The 23560-nt window shown below is 30.9% G+C and overlaps 1 protein-coding gene across 1 annotated transcript; it reads left to right on the forward strand.

The window, feature by feature from the left end:
• Positions 1 to 366: 366 nt before the first annotated feature.
• Positions 367 to 1692, forward strand: LOC130673807 (putative uncharacterized protein DDB_G0282133). The gene has a single exon (XM_057479018.1). The coding sequence runs from the start codon at positions 367 to 369 to the stop codon at positions 1690 to 1692; it is 1326 nt and encodes a 441-aa protein (XP_057335001.1).
• The last annotated feature ends 21868 nt before the right edge of the window (positions 1693 to 23560 follow it).

The raw sequence follows: 23560 nt of genomic DNA on the forward strand, positions 1-23560 counted from the left end.
TTGTCTTATATAAATACTCCAAAACGTAAAAATTCACGTAATTTAACTCCATCACCTCAATCTCTAAATCCACAGACACCTAAAAGTCACAAAAACACAAATACTCCATTACCATTATCACCAAACGTACGAACACAAAATACATCCACACATTCAGACCTAAATATACAAACAGATAAGAGAAATACAAAAATTGATAAAAATAAACCTATTCTTTCTCAAATTAAAAGAACGACCAAGATGGCAGAATTTACACCTTCTCCAGCAAAACGTACACGTAGAAAAGTAAATAGACAAAGCAAAAAAATAAAAAAAATTATAATTCCAGAAACTTAAGACGACGAATCAAACACTGACGAAACAGAAATGACTGACTCAAAAATATATTCCGAACATTCAAATGACATTAGCACTGAATCACCAATTGAGACAATCCCTATCACTCCTAGAACTCCTATTAAACCCAAATCCGTAAATAATAAAGACATGGGAGGTGCAATCTCATGGTCTTCTGATGAAGGCGGCAACCACCCAAGAATTATGGACGTCTCTGCGTTAATTCATAATGAGCCAGAAAATAAAATAAATATGTCAACTAACGACATAATAGGAAATTCTTTCACAACAGAACCCATGATAATAGAATCACCCGACGAAACAACAACTACCAATAACAACACATTAACACAGAAAAAAATAGTCAATAAAAATACAGTAAAGACACAAACAAATACTACTAAAACAAACCCAAATTTAAATAATACAGACAAAAACAGACCTCACGGTACTGATACGGAACAAACACATGCTAATAAAATTACACCAGAACTACGTAGATCAACTAGAAAACGTAAAATCAAAACATGTTCATGTTGTACAGATTACGACGAACACACACATTCACAAAAACAGATTCCGAATAAAATACAACATCTTGCGAATAACTTTAAAAATAAAACGAGAAAGTCAATTAGTAAAAATTCACAACCCAAATTGCCAGACATAATGGTTACTTTGAAAGCAATTAAACGTCAACAAAATTTAAATAATAAACGGAATAATGATAGATTGTCAATAATAAACGAAAATCTAAGCCCAGTAAATTCACAACAAACTATCTCACGTAAAGAATCACAAAATCCTACACTAAATTCACCTATCGACCCAAATTCAAAATCGCCTGAACGAATAAACTCATTCAACGACCTAAATTCTGATCAACAGATAAATTCAGTTGACGACCAAAATTTTGAACAAATAGAACAAACACATTCATTTAACGACCAAAATTTTGACGAACTTGAACAAATAAATTCATCTGATGATGAAGTAGACACACGACAAAATTTGACACAATTAAATTCAGACGGAAACCAAAACAATTCAAACAACGATGCGATCATGATAGCAAACGACAATTTATCTAACGAAGAAATAGATTCTGATGATGATTCATCCGTAGTTTCAGTAATGTCGAACGACTTCAGTAACGATAATATAATAGAGACTAGAGACAATTTAGAAATGCAAAAAAATAGTTATTTATGTTTTTTTAATACAGACGGTCCTGTTACAAGCGAAATAGGAAAGCAATTATTATTGTCAGGATATTTAAATTTAAGTCCATTTGCTGATTATAAAGTAGGTCAAGTAATCAAAATGGGAACATCAAAAAAAAAGTACTTGCGTTAGTTATTCAAAATAACAGCACAGATGTAGCTACCGAAAAAGATTATTGTAAAACTTTTAAAAATTTAAAATTATGTATGGAAAAATCAAAATTAAAATTAATTAGTGTTTCTCAAGGGCGAAGTAATTTATCCAAAACTGTATGGTCAAAAATAAAAAGTATTATAGCTAAAACATTTAAAGGGACAGATATTAAAATAATCATGTGTAGAGACCAAATAATAATACCTCCAGTAGAAGAGAGACAGAAGATTATGGCTGAGAATCACGAGACCCCAATGGCAGGTCATAAAGGTGTCACTAAAACGTACAATAGAATTAGACAAAGATATTTTTGGGATAATATTAAAAAAAATGTTGAAGATTTTGTTAGAAAATGTATCAGTTGTCAGAAAAAGAAATTAGTAAGAATTAAAACAAAACAACCGATGGTAATTACTGATACATCCGCAGAAATTTGGGATAAAGTAGCATTAGATATTGTGGTACCGAATAAAACATCAGCTAACGGTTACTCATACATTTTAACGATGCAAGATGACCTTTCAAAATATTGTTTCGCAATACCTTTAGTAACTATGACAGCAAAAGATATCGCAATAGCACTAGTTGAAAATTTCATATTAAAACATGGTTGTCCAAAAGTAATTTTGACAGACCAAGGTCAAGCTTTTATAGGTAAAGTAATGGGTTGGGTAGCTAAAACTTTTAAAATGAAACAAATAAAAACAACAGCTTTTCATCCTTAATCGAATGGTTCTCTGGAAAGAAGCCATCAAGTTTTAACAGACTATATTAAACATTTTACAAGTCATGACGATTGGGATAAATGGTTGCCTCATGCAACTTTTGCCTATAATACAAGCGTACACGAAGGTACGAAATTTACACCATATAGATTAGTGTTTGGTAAAGAAGCGCGATAACCATCAGAATTTTCATATTTAGATGATATCCCTACCTACGCGAATTACGTTAAAGAACTTGCAATTCGATTGTTAGAATCAAGAAAAGAAGCAAGAGAAAATTTAGAAATTTTAAAACTAAAATCCAAAATACGATACGATAAGAAAATAAATCCCGTACAGTTTAAAATAGGTCAAAATATTTATTTAATTAAAAATCAGAAAGACGGTAAATTTGATGACAATTATTTAGGTCCTTACAGAGTGACAGACGTACTGCCAGACAAAAACGATATAGAAATAGAATATAAGCCAGGAAAAAGAAAAATTATTCATTGTGATCGAGCAAAAATAGCGCACTAAAATATAAATTTTTCTTTCACCTCTCTGTTCTACGACTAACATTCATTCTAAATTTACATGTATATAAGCAAGCAAACTTCATGAAAATTTACAAAAATCAACCGAGACAACTTTTCTTTTAAATTGTTGAAATTAATGAAATAAATAAAAAATTTTAATAGTAATAAAAATATACACAAATAAATTAGAAAAAAAACTGCTATTGATTCGAATCGACTAATAATGCTGAGAAACTTTGAAAAATGATGTCTTTTATTATACAATTAACACGAAAAATTATATATAAAAAAAAAAGATGGAAGAATTATTTTTTTTTTTTAACAATATAAAGACTTCAATAGAAATATAACATATAGACTTGAGAAAAGTGTAACATAAGTTTTTGTATTCTTGTAGCGTATACGAACTTATGACCTTAAAACAATAGCATACACAATAATCAATTTTTTTTTATACAATCGAAAATCAGTAGAAATTAGAAAAATATGGAAATTTTGTTATTTATATAACATCTAGACTAACACTATACGACAAGAATAGATAATTCTTTTTCTTTTTTTCTCATAGCATTTAAATCACATGTTGAACAAACAAAAAAAAAAAAAACAAAAAAAAATAATAACAAAAAGTAAATAATAAGAAATACAATTCAAATAGAAAAAAAAAAAGTAGATAAAAAAAATTATAAAAAAATTCATATACAGATTGATTTATATGTATATAGACATAGAACGAAATAATTTTTCGGAAATCTAAACTCAGACACCACTGAATTTAGCTAGAACAAAGACTCTATCATTTTATTTGTATCTCATAATTCAGAAATTACAAGCAATAAAAATTCGACAAGTAATGAAAAAAAAAAAAAAAAAAAAACTTTAACAATTCAAATATTACGAAACTTGTCATTAAAATGACACATAATTATGTTGAATTTCCCACCAAAGTATAAAGTACTAATTTATTTGCTAAAATTAACACAGTAACTGTTAATATCTTAATAGATGTACAATGTTTTTTATTTAGAATAAGCATTTGATCATGGGCTACAGGTCGGTACACAGATTTCATAACTTTGAAATAAAAATTATTGTATAAAACAGAAAAAAAATACTTTTTTTTTTCGATGAGAGATAAGGCCCAAAACAAGCGGGGCGCTTGTCCACCGGGTGGGGAGGTGTTACGTCCCAGTCTGCTCATCAGATGGCTCTGCCAATTTTTAAATCTTAAATAATAATAGACCGACTTGAGACCCGCCAAATCGATATATTTAAATAATAGAATAATAATATATTTTCTTTATAATAAATATTAATAAGTATGCACTTAAAAATAGTCAAATAGATAAGATATTTTTCATGCATTATAATATTTATTCATCATCGACAATTTCTCCAAAAGAATGTTAATAAATAAAAATAGATAAGAATAATTGTACGACAAATAATGACGGTTAAAAGAATATAAAAAGTGAAATTAGTTTTTCCACGAAAAAGTGAAAACATTGAAAAACATCGTCCGACTGCTGACGCAACAGCATCCGCGTCGAACGATGATAACGAAACTCCCTCTTTTTGGGAATAAGGCCCTAAAACCTTATCCCACTTTTCTCTAGGATGTTGGCTCATGTAAAGATATAAAAAGCCGATGCCCAATGCATCACTAGCTCACACTCGTACTCTCTCACATCAACCAGAAATTATAGTAGTGCGGTTTATAACACGCAAGTAATCTCCCGGTTTAAATTAATTATATTATTCTTTTGACACGAAGTTATTTGTCACATAATAATTGTAAACTCAAGTGTATATTTATCCAAATTCTTCGACTATTCTATTTTATATGAATAAATCAAACATATTTATTCTTTAAATCACGACCAAGTTATTTCGAGCTTTCGAGAACTACCCCGTATCCGAAGATCTACAGTCACGTCCAATTCAAATAATTCGCGCCGGCAACTCACAAGCCGACACGACTCCAGGACGTAACACAGGGTTGATTAGAGTTGTTGCAATAGTTATTGCCAAATTAATAATTGATACCAATGGAACCTGTACGCATTTTATATTACAACGAAGACTGTAAGTACCTTTGTGCTTTATACATTGGCGTGTAATTTGTTCCCGCGTTAGTGGCCATTTGTATATCTCACACGTGTGAGTGAGAGAGGGAGCGCAATACTTATAGTAGAGTTTAACGTATATAAATACTTGCGTACTCGTTTGTCCCAGCGGAAATTTATCCAAAACTTGGAAAGTAATATTTATTATATTTTATTATTAAATAATTATTAGTGACTGTTCATATGGTTTGACGGTAAATAATTAATAATATTCACATTTAGTATTCATCCGAGTATTGAATATTATTGGGAACGTCTTATATTAGTTGCGGAAGATATTTACAATTTATTAATTATTATCTGGGAAACATTTTTGATTTAATGAGATAATATTGTTTGGTAATTATTATTTATTATTTTGCGGTAAATATCTACTCGTATGGGAATTATTATTTGTGATTATTATTTATTATTTTGAGAAGTATTTTACAATGATTTATATATCATCAGTGTTTCTGTATCATTTTTGCGTTGAATACACTAATGGAAAAAATTAAAGGATCAAAAAAAAATTCTAAATTTTTAGGCGATTTTCAACAGGCTCTAACTTTGAGAGAAATGGTCGTACAAGAAAAGAAAAAAAAGGAAATTGTAGCTCCAAGTATCTACTTTTTGGATTAGAACTTTAAAATTTTTTAGCGTCAGCAGTTTTTGAGTAATCTTAGAAAAACCAACGACAAAAAAATTTTCAAATTTTTTTAATTTTTTTTTTTTGGTCTCCGGGCGTGGAAAAAATTATTTTTGCTTAACCACTATGAGGATCAGATACCTTCATTATTCAGCTTTAATTTCTTTTTTTGTGGACCTTGATACGTCCACTTCTCGCCGAGATATCGGTCTTCAAATAGAAAAGGATCCTTTTGTCTTTGATTATCGATATCTCAGAAACCAATGATCGCACAGAAAGTTAATGGTGGGTTTTAAAAACTTGAATAAATTCCCTTCAATGATTAGTCATTGCTTTTTCGAAAAAAAATTTTTTCCTATCGTCAGATGAATTTAAAAATGCAACAAAAAAAGAGCTTTTTGTGGTTTTTTGGAAAATCAAGCGCTGAAACGAAAATATTGTGGAAATCGACTGTGCATTTTACAGTTCAATATGTCCACAAAAACCCTGCCGAAAGCCAGATTAATCCAACCAGCCGTTTTTTTGTTTCACGCGATCAAATCTTTAAAAAAATTAAAGGATCACGTTTTTTGCTCTGAAAAGCTCATAATCTTTAACAAGATGAAAACAAACATTTCTTCGGAGCTTTGTCTACAATTTTATTGCAGACAGTGCTTAAATTTCCAAAAGAGAAAAAACTTTTTTTTCGAAACAAAATTTTCAAAAAAAAATTTTTTTCAAAAAAATTTTTTTTTGGAATAACTTAAGGTAATTTACAAAACCAACACCCAATCATTTTTAACACGTTTACGTTGCTGCATTCCGTGATTTTACTGATCTCTCAGTCATTAGTTAGAAAAAAAATTTGAAACCTGAGATGCAACGTTAACATTTTTGAAAATGTACAATACCAAGAAGCGACAGAATCAAGTCAGTCGATTAAAGTCAGTCGTTTACAAGAGTCGATCATAAGATCTGGTAGAGCCAAGAACTCTACACAAACCTGCTGGCTTGATCCTGTCACTCGGACTTGAAGCAAAATATATATCCGTATTTTATTTAAATACGCACTCCTTATTTAAACTTTGGGCGCCGCTACGGGCAGCCCAAAAATCACATACCTCGTATTGGGTGCCGCTACCGGCAGCCCGATACTCTCACCGGTTCCGGGCGCCGATACTGGCAGCCCGAACGCTTCCTTTCCAAATCCGAAATTCATGCTTCGAGGCCGATGACGCAGGGGGTCAGGATGTGCGGTACAGCTCGGTCGCGAGATTCGAGGTGTCATCGCGGACTTTACCGAAGGTCGTCCGAAAATTAAGTCGCTGGAAGTTATTGTTGAGCTTTCAGGCTCTTGTGTTGTTGAGCTTTCGAGCTCGTGTGTTGTTACGCCGTCGAGCTCGTGTATTGTTGGGCTTTCAAGCTCTTGTGTTGTTGAGCCTTCGAGTTCTGGTGGTTTGATCGACCAATTAAAATTGCTTTTCCCTACGAAGGAACCGAGTTTCAGGGCTCGTCTTGTTCGCGTTCAACGGAGGCATCAAAGGGATTACTTGAGGCAAATGATGGGGCCCATAATCGTCATCATGGTAAGTCAATAAACTTTTTTTGCATAAAATAAAAGAAGGTCAACAGCTGACGCACCTGGGGTCTATCGACACCCTAACGACGTCAACCTGGTAAATTTGAAAATATTCTGTCTCATATGTTGAGAAGCCAGAATGTAACAGCTGTAAATAGTTACAATTGCTCAAAGCATTAAATATTTAAGCTTATTATAGATTGATAAATTTGTGATAAATTTATATTTGTGTGCACCACATTATTATTTATAATTATTTATTTTTATTTTGATATCACATGCGAGTGATACCAATCCGAACATTTTTATAATTATGGTTTGCGTTATTTAACAAGTGGTTAAGAATTTATTGTGAAGTGAACTCTTATTATTTATATTATTGTTTTTATATACCCACTGAAACATTATTATAATTTAAAATATATCGGGTTGTTAAATGGCTACCAACCCGGGATTTATTTAATTTTACTATTTATTTATTACATACTATCTCTTTCTTGCTATCCTTTTCCAACACCTGAAACTGCTCTCTGTATTTTGTTATTTCATTTTTCATTTTCATTTCTTATTTATTGTTGATTATATTTTGTTCGTGGGGGTACACGAACTGGCGCCCGATTCGGTTATCTAACCCAGCCTGGGAAGAGCTGTGTATCCATTGGGATCGTAGGCATCTCGAAGGGATATTTTTGGTTTTGTTTTTTTTTATTATTTTTATTTTCAGTTTTACCATTGGTGGGCCATAACGGCTATTCTGCACACACCACACTCCGCCGTGGGTTGTGACGAATAGTAGTGAACGTTACAATGTACATTAAAATATATAACTGAAAAGCAACACAAGCGCGAAACATGAGTTCTAGTAACTACTACGTAACAGATAGAAAATTCTGATGTCACATATGGCAAGTGTCTGTATTTTTCCCGTGTATAGAAAGTAACTGAACATGTTGAATTAGCAGTCGTCGGTGCAGCAGTAATGTGCTAACTTTGTGATGTTAAAATAAAAATCGTTCAGGCATCAGTAATTACCAAGTTTTCATAAAGCGCATAAATAATATACAGCTGGTGAGCTTTTAAATTAATGTTTGCCGCTATTTTTGGGAAGTGCAAAAATGTCCCGTCCATAAATAGCTGCTTACTATTCACAAATTTTGCCATATACTCCGGATTCCAAATTATTAGTGAATAATGCAGACCACAAGGTACAAGATGTAATGACAGTCGACCACCCTTGTACTCCAATTGGTCTAAATATTGGTTTTCACTGAGGATATTAAATCATTCCTGAATGCCACCAGTGATTGTCGGCAAAGCTAGCCCCGTACTTGTCCAACGCTTCATGGAACTTTTAATCAATTTGTAAGGTATTTCTACCGCTGCTATAGGGTATCTATAATTCATCAAAAATTAAATCATTCTACTTTAAAATCATATGCGTACAAGTATATTATCTTCAAACCTATTTAATGTATGCCACGTTTGATACCACCCTGTTTAGAATATCTCAGAATATCTTAGAATCCAATAGAGTCTCATAAATTCCCTTAAAGATTTTATAAGAATAAATGAGTTCTATAAAAAGTGCTATAGTTAAGTTTAGGTCCTTATATATTGAAACGCTGTTGAGGTCCACCCCCTCTAGTAGGGGTAAATCAACCGTGCGTTACCCATTTTAATTAAATGGGACCGTGTCCTTTTTAGCCAGTAGGCTACTTATTTGGTAATTGATCCTGGTATTACCCGGTTCGTAAGGACCAGACGACCGTTTGGCCTTGAATTTATATATGCCAAGTGCATATAAAGGATCGGGAGTCGTGGGGCAAGATTATATGTAAGTAATATATGAAAAGAAGATAGACTGCAGGTATTTGCATAGTAAGCCGGAAGAATAATAAGCACAAGGGGTTGTAAAAGCCATAATAATAGTATTATTATTATATTTACCTGTGAGATGTTGATTCACTGGTGCTGATAAATATAACAGATAATTAATTAAGACAATTGTGAGCTCAGTATCACAATTGTCTGGTACAGCTACAAGCAGGTATTGTAGGTGGACATCGCGGCAGGTTCGCGCTTCTGCAAGCAGGTATTGCAGAATAGGTTGCGGCAGGTACGCGCTTCTACAAGCAGGTATTGTTGGAGAATATCGTGGCAGGTACACGCTTCCACAAGCAGGTATTGTGGCATAATATCGTGGCAGGTACACGCTTCCACAAGCAGGTATTGTGGGATAGGAGTGCAGCAGGTATGAACCTCTACGGAGTTGACGTCTTCTACAGGCAGGTACTGTAGGCTAGGAAAAAGTGTAGGCAGGTTTACACGAAGAAAATCATAATAGTTTATGATTATTATCTAAGGGAGTTCTTAGATGATACCGGATACTTAGTCGTAAATGGGTGATTACAAGTTAAAAGAAAGAGGTTAAAATATAAAACTGTATTTATTATAAATTCATAATGAAAGTGAAGGTGAGAAACAAGTTAAATCTGAGTAATAATCGGCGCGCAGGCCTTTTTATAGATTCACGTCGGTGCTTACGCGCCGACGTGGTGCGCATCCCTTCCATTTAAAACACAAATGGAGAGGGATTATGAAATAATAATAATAATCGATCACTATGTCGACAGGTAAATCAGATAACATATGGTACATGAAATCGGTAACCGTCTATTATCATGGTATGATAATGAGGTGTCGTCAACCTCGTTAGAACATACAGCTATAAGAATCACTCGGATCTTTTAAGCAAGGCGATAACCAATCTATAGTTATTTATTGTCACTTTCTTTCACAGTGCGTTAAATTTCAATACTTTGCTTATAGCATTTCAGTGTTATTTGGCAAGTGTGTTGATTTTGACTACACGTTTGGTTTTAGAGTGTCGATAATATAAATAATAATTGACAAAAATGTTAAATAATATAGCTGTATGCAATCGATGTCCCTTAAAGTTGACAGGATACGATCTCTGAAGTTACTCATCAATACATACTAAGCATGTAGAGTAGAGATAAGGGAAAAAGAGACTTCGGAGATAGGACTTTGACAGAAAGAGTATAACTGTAGGAAACTTCGGCTGTGGTGTATAAAAACAGAATTTATCAATAAACGAAAAATTGTAGAATGAGAATCCGTATTAACGAATACAAGAACTGCAAGAAAGTGTAAAGTTTATTGAAACAAAAACTCCTATTAGGCAATCAACTACCAAACGCGTAGTTAGAAATTTTTTAAGAAACTTAATTCGATATAGAATGGCATGAGAGTTAAGTAGTTGTAGTATATATTGAAAGAGTTCCAAAAATGGTAATCATTTGAATAAAAAATGTTATCATTTTTTTTTATCATAAACAAATTTTTTTGACACAGTATAATGCATGTGATATCAATATTAAATATTAAACTAAAAGTTACTAACGATTTGGCGACTTCGTCATAGATGTTTTTTTTATTGCACCTAGGAGTACATTTGTCCTTAAGTGCCTCTCTGAACAGCCGCTTCTCCTCGGCAACGTCATTTCGGGTGCACGTATGGCTTTGTGACTCCTCATGTCAGCCATTTTTCCAAATTAAAGTGCCATGGCACTTATTTCGGCCTTCGAATGTTTTGAAGAAGCAATTATAATATCTAAACGATGCGATAGAAATAGTAAAATTTTTTAAATGTATGGAAAACAATGAATTACAAAATTTTTGGTGAATTTAATTGCAAAGTAAGATTTAGATTTTCTGCAGTGTGTAAAAAAACGTTACACTGTAAAAAATTCGTGGAGTGAATGCGGATTAAATCCGGAGTAAATGCGAATTTAATCCCTCCGGAGTGAAATTTACTCCAAAGAGGAGTTTTTAAATAATGGATCAAAAATAACTCCTCTAAATAAAATCGAAGTAAAAACTCGCGTATTACATTACTAATCAACTGATACGCACACACACACGCACACGCAATCGCGCACTCGCACACACACGCACACGCAATCGCGCACTCGCACACACACGCACACATTCTCACACACACCTGAGCACACGCATGCACACATTCGCACAAACACGATCTCGCACGCGCACTCACGCACGCCCACACATACTCGAACACACACACACACACACACACACACACACACACGTGAACTCGCTCACACGCACATACTTGCAAATGCACACACGCACGTACAAACATACTTGCACACACACTGTTTGACAGTTTAACATAAATTAATATAAATTTATTTAAATGTTAAAACTCCGAACCGGAGTGAATTGCGCGAGAGTGAAAAAAAATCAGCGTCACTCCGAGATCACTACGCTAAATAGGAACTCTCATTTCACACCGCATGCGGAGTAATTTTTTTTAAAACTCCGGAACTCCGTCGAGTGGCAGAGTGAATTCGGATTGAAGCTAAATCCGGATTCATTCCGGATCTACTCCCGATTTTTTACAGTGTACTCATTTTTTCGAAAGTAAATATTTAGAAAAAAGATACAATTACTGTTTTTGTGACAAAAAGGAATTAGACTGATTAGCAAGAAAATATTACTAATTTATCTCCAGAATTAATCATTATGAAAAATATATCACAAATTTGTTTATAAAATTATTAATACTATAATTCGAAAAAATTAATATAAAATAATATTGATAAGATGATATAATATACACGAGCGACTTACAGTCACTACGTGACTGCCCAAATAATACTACTAAATTTATAAAATACGCAGAAAAAAAGGATCTCTCGCTGCAAAAAATTTTAGTTTGCACAGAAATTTAATGCATTATAATTAAAAAAAAAAAAAATTTATATATATTATTTATGAAATTGAATCTTTACATGTCATAGAATATGACTTCACTGCTTCCCGAGCTGAGGCGAAGCCATATAATATAATTGACATCATGAAAGATTGAAATTCTTGTTTTATCTCGTTTTTCGGAAAATTGTTTTTTTCTCTTAATTAATACTTGTTCTTAATACTTGTTCTTTTAATTGTTTTGTAAAACTTTTAGCAATCGGCCTGGACAAACGGTTAAATGGATCAATCTGAAAATTTCCAGGGTTTTTGGGGGTATTTTAAGCTGTAAAATCACCTGGCACATTAATCTCTCCATTAATATTTGCAAAGTAGCGATTAATTGACTAAAAAACCGTAAAATGTCGTTTTTTGTGGGTTTTTCAAAATAATATGAAGGATGAAAAACATTTTTTTTTTTAAATCGAAAATGGAGCTTGTGGGGAATTTATTCAAGATTCTTAAACTGCCCTTCAAATTACTGTGCAACCATTAGTTGCTGAAATATCGATAATCAAAGACAAAAGGATCTCTTATCATTTGAAAGCTGATATCCCAGCAGCAAATTGTCGTATAGAGAAACAAAAAAAAACAAATTGTAGCTGAATAAATTTCCTAAACGAGCTATCAATTGATTTTTCTAAAAAAATTTTTCCCGGCCACGTACCCCCAAAAAACAAAACCAAAAAATTTAGAAAAATTTTTTCTCGATCTATTTCTTATGATTCCGCAAAAACCGTGACTAAAAAAATTACTTAGCTGGAAAAGTAGAAAGACCTCGAAAATTACTGTAGATTTGACTTCCAGCTCCAATAACTTTCGAACAGATGGATTTATCAAAAAATGATAAGAGATTTTTTTTTGTAGAGCGTTCAATTCACTACAAAAATATGTGATGGACATTAAATGCAATTTATGGTTCATTAGTTTCAAAAATCAAAATAAATAAAAATTTTTTTTCCCGTATTATTCTTATGGGAAATCATAAAGTTCGATGCGGACAACCTTAATATTAATATTAAGGGCTTGTATTTTCAGGGGCCTATTGTGGCATCTAAACAAAACATTTGAGCCTAATTCTGCGAAAAAAAAAATTTCTTTTATTTTTTAATCGCCCTAATATTAACATACATTACATTAATTTCTATAAAAAAAAAATAGTATAAATTGATACAGGAAAATTATTTTTTTTTAAATATTGAATTTATTGATAATTTGAATGAATATGATTTGATGTTAATTTAATAAAATTCAATAATTTTATTGCTGTAAATTTGACAGATTTTTTATTTCTTTATCTTCGAACCACCAATTGAAAGTTGCATTTATATTTCTGTCCAGGATTACATTGGCCATAATGTTTCATTTAACAAATACACCATGTAAAAATATTTATACTCGAATTACCAATAAATGTAAAACCATACTAATGTTGATAATTTTTATTTACTAATTATAGAAATTTCATTTTTGACGGCGACCACAATAACTACAAATAATTTTTTTTTTTTTTTTTAATGACAACAAACTTGGTCTTAGAGTAAATACAATACATACATAGTAATGAGAAAAATTGTAATAACTTACATTAATGTCGGAATTCCATCGTCATTTCTAATAACTTTGTTACGGTGATAAGTAAATCCTCTATACTCCATTGTTATTTAATATATATATAAAAAAAAGGAATGAATTAACTTTGAAATTAAAATTGACGAAACTTAATTGAAACATAACCCGACTAGACGTGGTATGAAATGAAGACTGTATTTCATTTGCCCCATGTTGCATTCGCCCCAACCAACATGGCGTTCACAAAGAATAGTATGTCAACGCCATCTATTGTGTAAAAAATGAACTAAAAAATAAAAATTTCAAAAAGTACCGATAAAATAATAATAACTAAAAAATAGTTAAATAAATAACAACATTTACACCGTTACACAAAATTAAAAAAACATAGCTAATGAGAACTAATAATGCTGGTAAATTTCGATGACCGCTTTCATAGGATTTTACCGTGTAAACGTACAGAATACATTACTGAGTAGTTTAAATAAATAATAAAAGTCGAATCGGACCCCGACACTTGATCCAGCTAAGGTGGTTTCTTTCAAAGTTCACCATCGGAAACGTGCCGAATACATGATCAAGTACCCAAAATAAATAATAAGAGTCAAATCGGACTCTGGCACCTCCCCAAGTGGTTTTTTTCATAGTTCTCCATTGAGAACGGACAGAATAAATTATCAAGTACTCACGATAAATAATAAGAGTCAAATCGGACTCCAACACCTCCCCAGGTGATTTCTACCGTAGTTCATCATCGGGAACCTACTGAATATGATATCAAGCACTTAAAATAAATAATAAGAGTCAAATCGGACTCCAACACCTCCCCACGTGGTTTCTTCCATAGTTCACTATCGGAAAGGTACTGAATATGGTTTGAAGCACTTAAAATAAATAATAAGAGTCCAATCGGACTCCAACACCTCCCCACGTGGTTTCTTTCGTCGTTCACTATCGGAAAGGTACTGAATATGGTATGAAGCACTTAAAATAAATAATAAGAGTCAAATCGGAGCCCGACAACTCCTCCAGTTGGTTTCTTTTGAAGTCCACTGTCAGAAACTTACGGAATACATTACGTAATATTCAAAATAAATAATCAGAGTCAAATCGGTCTCCAACACCTTCCCACGTCGTTCTTCCGTAGTTGTCTATCAGAAAGGTACAGTGCTCATGAAAATTTTTTTTTCGTGAAATCATTAAAAATTTATACTATTGATGCCAATCATGTCATCATCAACTTATGAGAAAATTCATAATATTTCATAAAATTTTATATAATTTTACTGTCAGTAATAGTTAAAAAAATTAATTCCCAAATTTTCAGAAAATCGTTGATTTTTTTAGCGCGAAGTTAAAAAATATTAGATCACGAAATAAATTTTAACCAGATCTTACATATTGATCTAATAGATGAAGGAATTAATGAGACAGAACAATTATGTTTTTTATCGATGAGACAATCACGGAGACTACTAGGCTTGAATTTAAGTTCTCTCGATTCTAAGTCCTTGTTGTCATCTGCTGCACCGACCGACAGTCGTAGTCACATATGAATAGATAGTATATTCATCGAGATGTGGAGTTTCAAACTCTGATAATAAATCTTATATAATTTTATAAAATTTATAACAAAGTATATAATATAGAACTTCATAACAATGTATGTAATATAGAATAAATAACATTTTAAAGACTTTATAGATCTTAAAAGATGCAACAATTTTGTAAAACTCTAACTAATTTAATTAACTTTAAAACATTTTGTTTTTCACGAGTGGATTTAAGGGGGGGGGGGGGTAGGGTTTTAAAGGTGAAAAAAAAAATATTTTTATGATTTTTTCTCGGCGAAATGAGTAATATAATTTCATTTAACTTAATAACATATTATTGTACAACTTATAAACTATATCAGAAAAAATTTTCATTGGAAAATATTGAAAAATAAGCCGGTGACGTTGAATCTCCCGAGGCGCCTTAAAAAAAATTTGTTTTGCGGTGAACATCATAACTCCTTACAGGATCATCAGAAAAAAAAATTAATATGCATTTTAAAGGTGATGTTTTTCTCGTGGTAATCGGAAGAATTTTTTTTTTTTTTTTTTTTTTTTTTTTTTTTTTTCGATTTTTTACAGCACTTGGAAGTGAAAAACACGATTTTTGCTAAAAAAATCGCGGTTAATTTGTTATTAAAAAATAGAGAAGAATGAAAAAAAAAAAAACATCATCTTTAAAATGCATATCAACTTTTTTTTTTCAGATGATCCTCTAAGGAGTTATGATATTCACCGCAAAACAACTTTTTTTTTAAAGCGCCTCGGGAGATTCAACGTCACCGGCTTATTGTTCAATATTTTCCAATGAAAATTTTTTCTGTTATAGTTTATAAGTTGTACAATAATATGTTACTAAGTTAAATCAAATTATAATACTCATTTCGCCGAGAAAAAATCATAAAAATATATTTTTTTTTCACCTTTAAAACCCTACCGCCATTAAACTTTACAAAATTTTATTTTATTTCTTGAAATTGTATGATTTTCAATAAAATTAAAGTTTGGATGTTTCACGCAATTGTGTAAAATTTTGTAAAACTTTTTATATTTTTCTCGACAACAAGTTTGTATCGTTATCTTAAAATTTTATTAATTTTTTAAACATTTCAGGAAATTCTATAAAAATTAATTATATAATGTACCTGAAGATCGGAACATTTTTTGTGGACGAACATAAAAAAACATAGTAAAAAGTTAAAAATATTACTGGATCTAGATTTCTGAATTGTTTCGCATATTACACGCTAGTGTGTCAGCCACTTAGGCAGTCAAAATGTATAAATTATTTTCATTTTTGTTGCGCGAAAAACGGTACGATCTTCAGGTACATATTAAATATTACAAAATAGGAGTCTCAGCTCTTTACCAAATTTTTCATAATTTTATGAAAATTATCTGGTTTTATAATTAAATATTATTAATTATTTTTTAATATTATAAATATTGATGAAACTTTATATAAATATACACTAATGCAAAAAATTAAAGGAGCAGAAAAATTTTATAAATTTTTTAGTGATTTTTGGAAGGCTGTAACTTGGTAAAAAATGATCGTATCGAGATTTTAAAAAAAGCATTTTACAGCTTGAAATCTCTAGTTTTGGTGCATTTTTTTCAAAATTTTTTAAAAGCTCCGGTTATTACGCAAACATGAGAAATACCGCGAGACAAAAAATTTCTAAATTTTTTTTTTTTTCCGAAGAGCCCACGGATCGCGAAAAAATTCTTTCAACTAAACGAATGCATATTTCGTTCAGCAAATTTATTCAGCTTCAATTTGGTATTTTTTTTTAACCTCGTAGGACGATTTGTCGCAGAGATATCAGCCTTCAAACAGAAAATGATCCTTTTGGCTTTGATCATCGATATTTCAGGTACCAATGATCGCACAGAAAGTTGAAGGGCGGCGGTGAAAACTTGAATAAATTTCCTATAAGACCCTGTCATCATTTTTTGAAAAAACAATTTTTTTTTATTTTTAACATCCATCAGAAGTTAGTACAAAAAATGACTTTTTTTGGTTTTTTAGTAAATCAATCGCTACTCTGCAAATATCGATAAAAAAAATAATGTTGCCAGGGACTTTTTTTAGCTTAATGGACCCCCAAGACTCCTGTAAATTTTTAAATTGATCTATCGAATCGTTTTTTGGGAATCATCGATCAAAGTTTAGCTAAACAATTAAAGGAGCAAGTTTTGTTCCTTTAATTGTGTAATCATAATCAAAATGAAAAAATTTTTTTTTTTGACTTTTCTCAAATTTTTGCGTTGGTAACTCAGCAAATGCAAGGAAATGATGAAAAAAATAAAAAATTTCCAAATAATGTCAAAAAAAAAAATTTAGAACACAAAAAACAAGTTTCAATTTGTTTTTTTCTTCGATTTTTTTTGACATTTATAAAATTTATAAATGACATTCAAAAAATTTATAAAATTTTTCTGCACCTTTGATTTTTTGCATTAGTGTATTAGATTTAATACCACTAGCTTTTTGGGATTTTGATAACGATTATGTAAAATTTTATAAAATTTCATCAATACAATTTTGTAAAATTCTAATCGAACCCTAACATGGTCCCAGGTGGTTTCTTCCATAATTTTCCACTGGAATCATGCAGGATACATTATTAAATGCTAAAAGAAAATATTGGAGTCTCAATTAAAAAGTCAATTTTAATTTTAGAATCTCTACGATTTTTTTTTTTTTATTTAAAGTTATTTGTTCTTTTTTTTTCCAAGTCGGCTAAATTCATATCAATGTTTGTTCCTTAGTAACGACTATTTATTTCTAAATAAATATATAATTCTTTTCAACGATTAAAGTTATTATTGAATTTATTATATTAATGATTAGTATTTTCTTAAATTTTGTCAATACTGTAAACGATAATTTCTAAACTAATTTTCACCGCAAAAGTTTAATTTCTTTTTTAATTCGATATTTGACGTTATCAGATCTTGTAAACGATTATTATTATTATTATTTTTTTTATTATTATTTTCCCTACACGTACTCAGTTTTCAGTTCAGTGTTATTTTATATACGTTTTACACATTTCACAAGCTTTTCATTATTTGTATTTTTCACCAACTCACAATGCCCCGACAAAAAGTCAGTGAAGAAGTGAGACAGCAGCTACGTCATTTAGCTCAACTTCATCAAATTATCGATGGTTACCTATTTCATATAAAAGATTATGTTTTTCAAAAAGGAGAACCAGTAGTGTGAGTAAATTTTGAATATTAAATATTTAATTTTGAAGCCAAATCAAAAGGTGATGGGTTCAAAAGTGGTCGATTAGGCGTCAAAAAATGTAAAAATGTTTTTTTTTTGTATTAAAAATTTTTTTTTTTCTTTTTTCCTTTCATTTTCGGAGTGACTAATGGAAAAATTTAATAAAAATAAAAAAAAAATTTTTTTTTTATTCTCATGATAATTATGATCATTCTGATAATTACACAATTTAAGGAACAAAACTTGATCCTTTAATTGTTTTATAATACTTTGATCAATCTTCCGAAAAAAGGTTTGATGGATCGATTTAATAATTTACAGGGTTATTGGGGGTTCATTAAGCTTAAAAAAAAATGTCAACATTAGTCTTTTCATCGATATTTACAAAGCAGCCATTGATTTACTGTAAAACCAAAAAAAGCCATTTTTTTTTAATTATTTCTAATGGATATTAAGAATACAAAAAAATTTTTCTCAAAAAATAATGGAAGGGTCTTGTAGGGTATTCATTTAAGTTTTAATATCCACCCCGCATTTTACCGTGTGATTATCGGTAGCTGAAATATCGATGATCGAAGCCAAAAAGGAGGCTGACGCACGCGTATCGAAAATCACTATTTCTTTACAAACGTTAGAAAATTTTCAATTTTCACAGTAGGAAGTTAAAATTTTATTTCTGTTATGAAATTTGACTTTAGAACTTTTTATTTCTCTTTTATAGACTTGTAGAATGTGATCATCGACGCCATTACAAAAAGGAGCCCCCGTTTCTACCATGTCATTCCTCGACCAGGATTCATCTTGATGGCACTGTTGACCCCATAAACTATCCTCACGACCATCAAAAAAATCCCACTCTTGTCCAGGAAAGAAATTTCCATAAGGATTTAAAAACTGCGGCGCAAAATATCGGAGTTTCAATGCGCAACAATTTCGATAGCTCATTGAGAAGGTTTGAAAAAGCTCATTTTGACTCAGTCTAATATGTATGGGTCATTTTACCAAATAAAGTTATTTTTACGGGGCGGCCCCCATTGATTTGGTTTAACCCTTGTGGAGCTGTTCTATATATTAAAAAAAAAATTCTCTAAAAATATGAGCCCTTAATATGAAACTGTAATAGTTCATTGTGTGGCAAGAGATGAAACAAAACGATATCAGACAAGACTGAAGTAGGCTGCCCGAGCCGTAGGCAAGATCTGACAATAACTGCAATCTAAAGTCGTGTTTCATCTCGTGTTATACACTATTTTTTTCATGATTACCTGCATTGAAAATTAGTTTGTGTTAGCAGCCGGTTAGAATCAAGTTAATTTATGACCAATGGTGTGATCAACCATTAGTGTACGCGTAACTTATAATTTGCAATGTATAATAAACCAGAAACCATAAATACTATTTATCATTTTCACAAATTTTTATAAAACTTGATTACAAAGTCAGAACTGTCTTTAACGCACATAATATCAATATAAAAGGTCTTCTGTAACTTAAAATAAAAAATGGACATTTTCATTGGGAAGCTGAGAATTTTTCCTACGAAAAACTGTTATGTGCTCATTTTTTTTTTTAAATTTTTTCCTTCAAAAAGATTAATGAAAAAATTAAAAACAAAAATTAACAAAAATAACATAACTTTGAAACAGCTGCATCTTAAAGGCTCAAATTTTCAGAGAATTTTTTTCTGAATATATAGAACGACTCCACAAAGTTTGAACCAAATCGACGAGGTTCGCTCCGTAAAAATAACTTTATTTGATGGAATGGACCATATATATAATAGACTGATTAAAAAAATCAACAATTTTTCTTCAAAAGTCCGTATTGAAATATCTTTAGAGTACTGGAAAAAGACGCCTATGAAATCCAGAGCTCTTAAGTTTAATATTTAGAGGTCGCGCATCACAGATTTCTATTTTCCATTTAAATAACACGGGAAAAAAAACATTTTCTTTTTAGAATTTTCTAGCTCACAAACGAATCAACGAATTTTTATGTGCGATAAATATCTTTGTAGAAATTGAACGCTCTACAAAAAAGTTTTATCATTTTTCAATAATTCCATTATTATATTTATTTTCAATGTAATAATATTATTAACTATAATTGTGTTAATAATTGATAATATTATTATTTTAAAAATATTTATTATAATTGTAGATTTATATAATTATAGGATTATTATTGTTATGATAATAACTACCATTGCCATCACTACTATTGCTGTTACTGTTAAATTTTATATGACAAATAATCAAGCCGCAGCTATATATTTTGAAAATTTTGATTAAAAGAGCTCCAATCGTTCTAAACGCGAATTAAATTCAAGGTCATATGAAATATACGGAAATAGTAATTATCTTTTTATCATATATAGGGGAGGGTGGGGCAGAGCGGCCCCCATGGGGCAGGGCGGCCCCCCTGAAATTTTGACCAAAAAAAAATTTTTTTTTTTTCGACTAATTACTATAAATCCGATATGTTTGCGCATTTTTACCCCTACGCATGACATTTGGGGCAAAATGGACAAGCCCAAAATTTTGAAAAAGTGATTTTTTCATATTTTTATCGTCAAATTAAAAAAAAATTATTATAATTCCACATTTCTAGCCCTACACATAACACCTGGGGCAAAATGGACCAGCCGAAACTTCCGAAAAAATTATTTTTTCATATTTTTCGTCCGTTTCTTTATGTAAGAGGCAAATTTGGTCACTAAAAATTTATAAAAATTAAATTTTTTTTTTTTAGTTGATAAATTTTTGAAATAAAGTAAAATTATAGAATTCATTTTTTTTTTATTAAATAAAAATTAGTAATTAAGGTAATCGAAAGTGAACGATTTTTTACGCTTTAAAAAATTTTTTTCGAGTAATATAAAACCAAAAATAGTTGTCAAAAGAAAGAAATACATTTTTTTTATCACTTTTTGACGGGGGGCCGCTCTGCCCCACAAAAAAAAAAAAATTTTTTTCAGAATTTTGGCAAAATGTCCATAAATTTGTTCGAAATAGGACAAAAGTAAAGTGATCTTATGGTTGAAAGCCACAAAAAATAATAATTGGCTTAGGGGGGCCGCTCTGCCCCACCCTCCCCTACTGCTGAGTAAAAGTAATTGCTGATTGAAATTTCAAAGTTCCAAAAATAATTTTAAATATTTAAAATAAAAAATATTCTTGAATGATCGAAAAAAATTACAATTTAAATACTGTTACTTACTATTTATTAAGAAACTTTAAATTAAAAAAAATATCAATAAATATCATGACATTGTTTATCTTAATCGAATAATGAGCATATAAAATGATATCGTCGTATCATTTGATAGATACCATTGGTAGATAATTTATAAAAGCGTTAGATGACATTTTTAGAATTAGAGTCTGCAGTAAGTAAGAATTCAATATAATATATTAAAAATTTATGAATATTGAGATTAATTACTAAAGAATTTAATTTGTCTACACGAAGAAAAATGTTGGCTCGAAACCTACCAATTTTTATTATGCTGTCGACCAAACTTGGAACAGAAAGGGAAGCATTTAAAAAATTATTATGCTCATACGAAAAATTATTATGCTGTATCATAATACTTACTACGTGCGAGACATTTATCGATAAGATTTAATAACAATTACTTCCATACATTATAATAATTGTGATGCGGCATGATAATTTTTCATAAGAGTATTATAATTTTTTGGATGCTTTCCTTCCTGTTTCAAGTTTGGTCGACAACATAATAAAAATTGGTAGGTTTTGAGCCAACATTTTTCTCCGTGTACATCTAAATTTATTACGGGGTTCAAGAGGACAATAGCCGGTCTTAATTTTTAATGTTTGACAGCGATACAAAATAGTACCTCATAATAAATGGTAGTATCCTGAGGTTCAATGTATGAGCTAAGGCGGCTTACAGTGCTCTAAATCGGTTCTATTGCGGGCTAGAGGGAGGAATGTAGCCTTTAAATTTCGACTCGGGTAAATTTAAGAAATATTAATTTTTTTTTAATTTCACTCAGCACTCAAAATTTTACAAGTTGACGCCATTGTTATATTACTGCACTGTAAAAAATCACCGGGGTAAGTCCAAGCGGTGTAGGTGTTAAAATCGACGGTGTTAAATTTCAACACCGAAAGCGGTGTGAAAATAACGCCGCCGCCGGTGTAAATATTCTGTACCGGTGTTAAAAAAAAATATCCGGTGTTAAAATAACACCGCTGCCGGTGTAAACATTCTAGACCGGTGTTAAAGTAACGCCGCCGCCGGTGTAGATATTCTTTATCGGTGTTAAAATATTTTACTTTGTGAATATTTTTACTTGCTCGATCACTATACTTGTTAATAAATGATATTTTTCATTAATTTTCATACAGAACTGACATTTTTTGTGTTTTATAATCTTTAAAGTTAATACTCCAAGCGGGCGCAGTTTACCCCGCTTTTACACCGGTATTACTCCGATTTTACACCGGTTACCCCGTTTTTACACCGATATTACTTCGTTTTTACACCGATTACTCTGCTTTTACTGCGATTTTACACCAGTTACCCCGATTTAACACCGGTATTTTTAACACCGGTGAATTACTCCTCCTACACCGGTGTAATTTTATTTTAACACCGGGTGGAGTTAAAATGAGTCCATTTTTAACACCGCTCTTTTTACAGTGTGTAATTTAACACCGGCAAACATTATGAATTAATACTTATGCATTCAAATTTAGATAATCCTAGAATTTAATTTATTTATTAAATTTTTTAAATTTGTGTAGCAGTAAATAACGATACTTATGCCATAAAAAAATTTTTCTAATTTTATTGGTTTATTTTAAAAAAGGAGATATACGTACTCCAACATTTGCAATTTATCATTAATATACGAAATAAGTAATTGAAACCAATTATTAATGGCTTCCCGGAAAAAATTAATATTTTTAAACTTTATTTTTCGTTGGCATTTAAAGCCCTGTAATTTTTTTTTTTTTTCATACATTTGACGTACATAAAACATCAGATACTTTTCGTAGAGAATCAAATTTCCTAAAAGAATGGCCTTTTTAAGCATTGTTGATTTTCATAGAGGAAAGTTAAAAATCGCTTACTCAAATACTGTGACGATGCGTTATGA

This window comes from Microplitis mediator, chromosome 8, assembly GCF_029852145.1.
Source record: "Microplitis mediator isolate UGA2020A chromosome 8, iyMicMedi2.1, whole genome shotgun sequence".
NCBI lineage: Eukaryota > Metazoa > Arthropoda > Insecta > Hymenoptera > Braconidae > Microplitis > Microplitis mediator.

Bases quoted from the DNA above. Each gene is read 5' to 3' on its own strand.
- LOC130673807 (XM_057479018.1), top strand. From the start codon at position 367: ATGACTGACTCAAAAATATATTCCGAACATTCAAATGACATTAGCACT.